Source organism: Stomoxys calcitrans, chromosome 1, assembly GCF_963082655.1.
Source record: "Stomoxys calcitrans chromosome 1, idStoCalc2.1, whole genome shotgun sequence".
Taxonomy (NCBI): Eukaryota; Metazoa; Arthropoda; class Insecta; order Diptera; family Muscidae; genus Stomoxys; species Stomoxys calcitrans.
In genome coordinates this window covers 175,466,715-175,475,839 of record NC_081552.1, presented here as the reverse complement: position 1 = coordinate 175,475,839, position 9,125 = coordinate 175,466,715, and the positions used below count along the sequence as shown (strand labels likewise).

General features: G+C 38.3%; 1 protein-coding gene and 1 long non-coding RNA gene across 2 annotated transcripts; one reads left to right on the top strand and one right to left on the bottom strand.

Annotated features, from left to right (window-relative positions):
• Positions 1–408: 408 nt before the first annotated feature.
• On the bottom strand, positions 409–2,252 carry LOC131994324 (uncharacterized). Its single transcript, XM_059361094.1, has 2 exons — positions 577–2,252; positions 409–496 (listed from the first exon to the last, which is right to left on the bottom strand). Exons 1-2 carry the CDS (start codon positions 2,242–2,244, stop codon positions 488–490), a joined length of 1,677 nt encoding a protein of 558 aa, XP_059217077.1. The 5' UTR covers positions 2,245–2,252; the 3' UTR covers positions 409–487.
• Positions 2,253–8,091: 5,839 nt separating this feature from the next.
• Positions 8,092–8,657, top strand: LOC131994297 (uncharacterized). The gene is made up of 2 exons (XR_009396607.1): positions 8,092–8,246; positions 8,323–8,657. It is a non-coding gene; the product is annotated as an uncharacterized LOC131994297 (long non-coding RNA).
• The last annotated feature ends 468 nt before the right edge of the window (positions 8,658–9,125 follow it).

Below are 9,125 nucleotides of genomic sequence, written 5' to 3'. Positions count from 1 at the left end.
ATGAAAATCCTAACCTCAAAAAAATCACCCTTTATAACGATTATGAATAAGATCTTCTAAAGTCTTCTTCTGGAATGAATTTAACAAAGGATTTAGATCAATATCGTCCGTACGTATCACTTGGGAATTCACAGGACTATCATAAGAATTGCTTATCGTAGATGGTGTAGACACCGAGGTTATATTATTATTGTCATTTATTTTTCTTGTGGATTCAAATACTTCTATATCATTCGTAGTTTCCTTGACTTGAAGTAATTTTACATTAAATGCATGCATAAAGTTCCGTCCAAGAATCATTGGAACATGAATGCTCTCGTTCGGAACAACAAGTAATTCTATTTGTTTAGACGATTTTTTAAATTTTATTAAACAAGAAATATTTCCATATATTTTCAAAGGGGAATTGCCAACTCCAACATACGAAGTTGGTATTAAATTCTTCGAACGTATCACACCAGTCGGTAATAAAGACATCTTAACCAAACTAATTGGGCTACCGGAATCGATCAAGCACGAAATATTCGCAGAATTAGTATATTTGGATCCACAAGAATATTTAAAGGCCACACTTACCATTTGTGTTGTGTCTACAATATCATTACTACAAAATATGGGAGCAGTAACATTCATCGTTTTAGGACAATCCTTGTAAAAATGTCCCATTTGGAAACAATGGAAACAAGATCCCGGTGGACGTCGAGGCTTATTGCAGGTGTTCTTCATATGTCCAAATTGAGAGCAATTGAAACATCGTATGCCTTTAGTATTGTCACGGCCTTCTTTATAAGTACTGACTGTTTTTGACCTGCGTTTCTCGTATCTATCTATTTGGTGCATCAATTCTTGTAATGAGTTTGATCCGTATAGAATGGATATGTTGTTGGTTTTATCTTCCATTCCGTCTATTATAATGTCAACCAGTTCTTGCTCGTTGATTTCGCCTTCTGCTGCAATAGTTTGCATTGCTACTATATAGGCAATACACGGCTCTGTTGGCTTCAACTTGCGCAAACGCAATTTTTGATAAACTTCTTCTTGCGTTACCGTTCTCTTGAAAATGTCTAAGAGCGATCTCTTCAACTCCTTATATTCTTTGTAATTTGAATTTTCCATGAACTCTCGCGCAGTTCCAACCAGCAAATATCTTAAGCACATATATTTTTCTTGGTCAGTCATATTTATAGTGTAGCTTTCAAAAGAGTTTATCCATTTTTCAATATTTCGTCCATCATTCCCAGAAAATTTCGGAACCATCATAGAGAGCTCGTCATAATTGATATTTGTAGAAACCTTTTTTCCACCGTTTTCTAAAGATTCAATTTGGTTTCGAAGAGCCAACATTTCTTGCTTCAATCTCAAAACTCTAATTTCACTCTCTAGTTCATCAGCTTCACGGGATAAAACGCTTGAACGAATGAAAGGGTCTGTTACCTGTGATGGAACAGAAGGTCTAGAAAATTGTCCTCGAAGTAAGTTTGCAGGAACGGAAACTGAGGAATAATTGACGGAGGGTACGGAAGAAACAACACAAGAAGATACGGAAGGAGGTACGGAAGTTTGTGTTTGCGGAAGAACATCACAGGACACGCCAATTGCTCTATTGTTAAAAGCGACACCCAATGTATTTGTATTCATTAAATCGGAAATAACTGATGAAGTCCGGGCGGCAGAAACAGAAGCAGCAGTCCCTGAAGTACCAGGAAATTGTCTTTGAACTGTATTTACAGGAACGGAAGCAGAAGAATTATAGACGGAAGGTACGGAAGAAATTACGGAAGGAGGCACTGAAGTCTGTGTTTGCCGAAGATTTGCACAGGATACGCCAATTTCGCTGTTATTAAAAGCGACACTCAATGTATTTCTAGATATTAAATCGGTTGAAGTCCGTGCGGCAGAAAAACAAGCGGCAGTTCCAAGAACCAATTCAGTTTGATTTGTGGACTCACCATTACATTGAAATGACTGAAGCAAATTTTCAGGATCGGCAGTTGCGGAATTAATAACGGGAGTTTCATTCAAAGTATTGGATGACATTGTAGTGACAGTTACAGATGAATTCCCAGCAGAATCAGAAGAAACCACATTTCCAGAAGGCAATTCAGTCTGCTTTGATGGACCACCGTTAACTTGCAAAGAATCATATAATGTTCTCAATTGTGCAATTGACGCTGTTTCTGGAAATTCCACATTTGAAGCTTTCAAAGCTGAAAGAATTCTTTCTCGAGTAGGGCGTGAATCCATATTTAAAAAAAAAAAAAACAAATTTTTTTTTTTTTTTTTGAGTCTTCTTTTTTTTATTTATTTTTTTTTTTTTTTTTTGGGAACCCCACACCTGAATTGTAAAGCTTCTGTCAACAAACTGACTCTTTTTATTATATTTTTCAAACAAACAACATTAAAGGAACAAGCTAGTCTACTTAGTTTCATCAAAAGTTTCTTATAAATACGAGTATAACAAGTTATCATATTACAAAATGTAAGTTAATCTGGGTGATTCGGTTTGTAAAGAAAATGTCATAAACCCATTAAATACGAGCGGGTGGAAAAATGTCCAAAATTTCAATGTAATTAAATCCACCTTTCTTCGCTTAATGGTTATAAAAGATTAAAAACATGATTTTGTTTTTGTTGTAAATACATTGTGACTTAGGAATTAAAAAGAAATTTTTTTTATTTTTTCAAGAATGTTCAAAGTTTTAGGAAAATGTTTTCGTTTCAAAAGATTTTATTGAAAAATTATTTCGAGGATGCCTGAGCATGTTGCCTTTAGAAAAAAATATCTTTCAAGTTTTATCTTTACATAGAAACAATTTCATTTTGTATTTTATTTTGTGGTTTTTATATTCTCCACCATAGAATGGGGGTATACTAATTTCGTCATTCTGTTTGTGACTCCTCGAAATATTCGTCTAACACCCCATAAGGTATATATATTCTTGAATTGACTGAAATTTTGCGCGTGATGTTTTGGTATCACTTCCAACAACTGTGCTAATTATGGTCTAAATCGGTCCATAACCTGATATAGCTGCCATATAAACCGTTCTGGGGTCTTGACTTCTTCAGCTTTTAGGGGGCACACTTATCCGATTTGGCTGTAATTTTGCATACGTGGTGTTTGGGTATCACTTCCAATAACTGTGCTAAGTATGATTCAAATCGGTTTATAACCTGGTATAGCAGCCATATAAACCGATCTTGGGTCTTGACTTCTTGAGCCAATAGAGCGCGCAATTCTCATTCGATTTGACTGAACGTAGTGCACGTAGTGTTTTGTTATGACTTCCACTAACTGTACTAAGTATGGCGAAAATCGATACATAACCTGAAATAGCTGCCACATAACCCGATCTTGGGTCTGGATTTCTTGAGCCTCTAGAGGGCGCAGTTCTCATCCGATTTGGAAGAAGTTTTGTACAACGGCTTCTCTCATGACCTTCAACATACTTGTCTAATATGGTCTGAATCAATCAATAGCTTGATACAGTTCCCATATAAACCGATCTCCCAATTTTGCTTCTTGAGCCCCTACAAGCGCAATTCTTATCCGAATGAACTGAAATATTACACAATGACTTGATATAAAGAGATACCGCGAATAGAACTCGACAAATGCGATCCATGGTGGAGGGTATATAAGATTCGGCCCGGCCGAACTTCGCACGCTCTTGTTAATATCTTTTTTTGGGTAGGATAGGGCGAAGGGGATTGCCCTCTGACACGTCCTTTCATTTGAGTACAATATATTCTCTATCGCCCTACATGAGAATTTGGAGTTGTTTTTAATGAAAGGAGGGGACGCTAAGACGCAAAAGACAATTTATTTGAGTCCTTTATTTTTGCTATCTACGTGTCCTGCTGAGCGGCAGGAAGTGACCCAAATACTTGAACATTATATTCGAGCTCTACTGTCATAGATCTTTCTTTTAATTCCCATATTATCCGGAGCGAACTACACGTCCTATTGAAGGGTATTTAGTCGGTGGGCCGGTCACAGACTCTGTCCCAAATGTGTATACTAGATTCGTAGTGAACTCCCAAAGACCTTTCATTTGGTATCCATTTTGTGACAATGGAATTTCATGTCCGTTTTGGGTTTTTTTGCGGTTGGGAATGCCTTGGACCTTGGACAAAATTCTTATAACACATGTGTTCTCAACCTCCAACCACCTTTCATGTGATATCCATATTGTCCTAATCGATAAATATGTCCTTTTGAGGGATTTTAGGGGTGGAGAGGCGACTCTGACACCAATGCAATAATTTTTTATATCAGGTTTTTATTCTACTTTTAAATACCTTTCATTTGATATCCATAGTGTCGGTAAATATGTCCTGCTGGGTGCTGCGAAGGCCTCTTAGACACCAACGAATACATTTTTATGTCAGATTTATACGCTACTTTTAAATACCTTTTATTTGATAACGATATTGCCCAAAACGGTGAAAGTGTCCTCTGTTGGATGGTATTTTTGGGAAGTTGCCCACCGAGATCTGGCGTTTTCGAAAGGGAGGTAATGGGGAGGGAGTACTGGTATGGTGGAGGGCCGTATAAGATCTCGAACTTCATTGATGACTCAGTAATGGAGTCAGGGACCGGATTGGGGTCTACTCCGACGCACTCAAAATCGACGTGTCGCTGAGACTGCCGGACGAGTATACGGCCTTTAAGGCAGAGATGCTTAAGATGTGCTACTACAGTAGCCAAAAGAGAAATTCTGGCAAGGGATTTACCGCCCTCGAAGCTCAGGATTTATATGGTCAGTATGGCAGCGCTTAAGACCTAGGGGTCGAGGACGGTGAGGTTGAGGTGCGTGGCGGATTGCTTGGAATTTCTCCAAGTCCACGATGTGACGCTGACATGGGTTCCCGGACATGAGGGGATTCCAGGGAATGAGAGGACGGATGAATACGCCAGGAGGGGTTTGTCTGCGCCGCGCAAACCTGTCACCGGTCTTACCTAAGTGCTATTTGTCGAGCTACTGCACTCAGTAGAAGAGAAGGCCAGAGCGGTGTCGGTGGCAAGATGGGACTCAGCGGATGGTTGCCGGACTGCTAGGGAGCTCTGACCTGTCATCGATCGGAGGAGGACGAAGGAGTTACTGGCGTTTTATAAGAGATCGATGAATACCTTCACAGGGGTCATAACCGGACACTGTGCCACAGGCCGCATGGGCGCTCGCATGGGAATACCGCACAATCACCACTGTTGGAGTTGCCTTGATGAGGATGGGGAGAAGATTATCAAGCTGTTGCTATGTTCATGTCCGGGACTGCAAGGACGCGGGCTCTCCTTTCTAGCAACCCGGTTTTTCTGCGATCTGGGCGATTTTGAGATGGTTACGGCGGGGGGTGCCATGAGATCCGACGAAGGCACATACGTGCTTTCATGGGGATGGGCGTTTCACCCACGCTCAGGTTATCCATTACTCCTGTTTCTTTTTTTAAGTGTAATACCTCTAGACATGGTCCGAAGACTCACATCTTCTCTCTCTTCTCTTTCTTTCTAAGGTATCACATTACTCCAAATTGGCCTCTGAGTTAACTCACCTTTGGTGAGCAACCCATTCAACCTAACCTAACCTAACCTTCAGCTCAATATCTTAAACTTCAGCAGGCAGACGGACGGACATGGGTAAATCGTCTAAGATATTTACGACGACCAAGAATATTCAATAGACTGTACCGGTTAGCAAGAACCCGTCGACATAACGTCCAAATTGGACATAGTGATTTCTAGGGAATCCAGTTGAGTATTTTCTGTCATAGCTCAAAATAGGTAAATAAAGAAAACTTTAATGTGGCATTTATTACAAAAACACCCCGACTTTATATTTCATCCAATCAATTTTTAAATGCCACTTTTATAGCTCAAAGATAAATGCAATATCTTTTGGTAAAAATGTGTTCAGACTTTGATACAGCTCTTATGAACATGAATCGCTAGATTTTCACTTGTAGGGATTTTGGTACAATTTTCAACCCATTTAGCTTGGTGCGGTTTATGGGCTGGTGGCATCATTGGATCGTACTTCTTCAAAGACGATGTGAATCGTAACGTAACTGTGAATGGTGAGCGCTATCGTGAGATGATAGCGCATGCCACATGGCACATAGCACGCGTAACAATGGACTTATTGAGAGACGACAACATTGAAGCATTTATTCGTGAGATACCAGCCGAAATCTTGGAAAGAGAATTTCAAAATTAGACTAAGTGGATGGACCATTTTAGGAGCAGTCACGATCAAGATTTTCATGAAATAATCTTCAAACATCAAATTATATGGACCGTACTGTCGATTCAAATAAAAATTTCATGCATTTTTCTGAATTGTATGTGTATTTTTTAACTTTCCTATAGCTCTTAAAAAATCACCCTTTACTTGGTATTATTTTATGACTTAATATTTCCGCCCTGTCTTAAACACATTTTCCATTGTTTTTATGCTATGTGCATGTGACATTTATTGCATGTGATATTAAATAATAATAGAACATTTTATACCTCTTAGCATTTTTCCTAATAATCTGCTTCTGTGTATCGTAATATACTTTCCAAACAATCGCTCCCCCTTCCTCCTTTACAAGAGCAAGAGAACAATACTTTAACAATAAAATAATCTTTGTAAAATAAAAACGCCGTGACAAATTGTAATTATGAAATTTTTATTTGCAATAGACACAAACCCTAGAAAATGTCGACTTGAGCCAATCTACCCCATAAAGGGATTCCCACGCTAGACAACTCATAAAGCGTAAAAAAAGAGTGAGAGAGAAGGGAGAAACAAGTAAAAACGTGCTAAGTTCAGCCGGGCCGAATCTTATATACCCTCCACCATAGATCGCATTTGTCGAGTTCTTTTCCCGATATCTCCTTTTAGGCAACCAAAGGATAAAAGAAAATAATTGATTTAATATTGGAGCTATATCAAGTTATAGTCCTATTTCGACCATAATTGAATTGAATGTTGGAGACCATAGTAGAAATCATTGTGTAAATTTTCAGTCAATTTGTGTATGAATTGCGCCCTTTAGGGGCGCAAGAAGTAAAATAGAGTGATCGGTTTATATGGGAGCTGTATCAGGTTATAGACCGATTCGGACCATATTTGAGAAGTATGTTGAAGGTCATGGGAGAAGCCGTTATACATTTTCAATTTCAACAATACAATTTCAGCCAAATCGGATAGTAATTACGCCCTCTAGAGGCTCAAGAAGTCAAGATCCCAGATCGGTTTATATGGCAGCTGTATCAGGTTATTAATCGATTTGATCCATATCTGACACAGTTGTTAAAAGTCATAACCAAACACCATATGCAAAACTTCAGCCAAATCGGATAAGAATTGCGCCCTCTAGTGCCTCAAGAAATCAAGATTCAAGATCGGTTTATATGGCAGCTATATCAGGTTATGTACCGATTTAAAGCATACTTAGCACAGTTATTGGAAGTCATATCGAAACACGTAGTGCAAAATTTCAGTCAAATCGGATAGGAATTGCGTCCTCTAGACGCTCAAGAAGTTAAGTCCCCTGAAAGGTTTATATGACAGCTATACCAGGTTATAGACCGATTTGAACCATACTTAGCACAGTTGTTGGAAGTCATAATTAAACTCCTCATGCAAAGTTTCAACCAATTCGGATAAGAATTGTGCCCTCTAGTGGCTCAAGAATTCAAAATCCATAATCGGTTTATATGGCAACTATATCAAAACATGGACTGATATAGCCCATTTACAATCCTAACCGACCTACACTAATAAGAAGTATTTGTGCGAAATTTCAAGCGGCTAGCTTTACTCCTTCGAAAGTAAGCGTGCTTTCGACAGACAGGCGGACGGACGGACGGACATGGCTAGATCCACTGAAAATGTCATGACGATCAAGAATATATATACTTTATGGGGTCTTAGACGAATATTTCGAGGAGTTACAAACAGAATGACGAAATTAGTATATCCCCCTCCTATGGTGGAGGGTATAAAAAGGGAAAAGGAATGAAAGTAAATACTTCATGCAGACAAACAAAAACAAAAAATTATGAAATAAAGTATAATGGTACTTTTCCGAAAAACTGTCAAAGGAAAAACGGGCTAAATTGTTATTTTTTTACAATTAATTTTCCTTATTCCATGTGCTGCAGGGAATATTTCATAGACGCTTATTTCATTCAAATGTCAACAGCAACCGGTACCCAAGGACGCCAAGACCATCATTATGAATCAAGAGTCTGAAATGTAAGGCAATCCAAGCAAAAATGAGTCGTCGTCATAATTAATTATTGTTTAAACTTCATTCTCCTTCACCTCGCAGATACAACATCCTGCAACGTATGCCTGCTAGGGATAGTGGCAATGTTTCTATGTAGAGATGTGGCATTGTCGGTTTGGTGGCAGAGATTAAAAACGAATTAAGAGAAGCCAAAGTTGCTTTGGTTACTGCCCGTCGAGAGCTCCTTCGCCAACTCATTCAAATGGAAACTGAAATGTATCAAAGAGAATTACTTGCCATGGGATTGGCTATATGACACTCAAATTGACCATCAAATATAACCAATTGATAGCAAACGAAATAATAACCTATTAACTCCAAATGGGTAGAAAAATACTACAAGCATAGAGTTGTCCTAAAAAAGTTATAGTAATATATATATATATAGAATATGTTTTGTGGGGGTGTTGGAATGCCTTAACGTAGACTACGTAAAAAATTTGAAACTTATGAACCAGGACCTTAAAAAAGCCCGTCAAAGGACCTTTTATATGGAAGCTATATTAAAACATCAAATGATTAGGCTCATTTACAATCCCCAAAACCTAGGTCAATAGACAGTTTAAATGTGTGAAAAATTTCAAGCGGAAATCTTAGAATCTCACAGCGATGCAGAAAATAGACATACATTATATAGAGTCGCAGATCACCATCTTACAGTAGTGGGTATAAAATACTGTAGGAAAAATTTTTGTAATGGGGTGCATTTGTATTAGGACCATTTATTATACCCACCACCATAGGATGGGGTTTATACTTATCTAGTTATTCCGTTTGTAACACTTCGAAGTATTTATCTGCGAACCTGTAACGTATATATTCTTATCGTCCTGAAATTTTCAGTC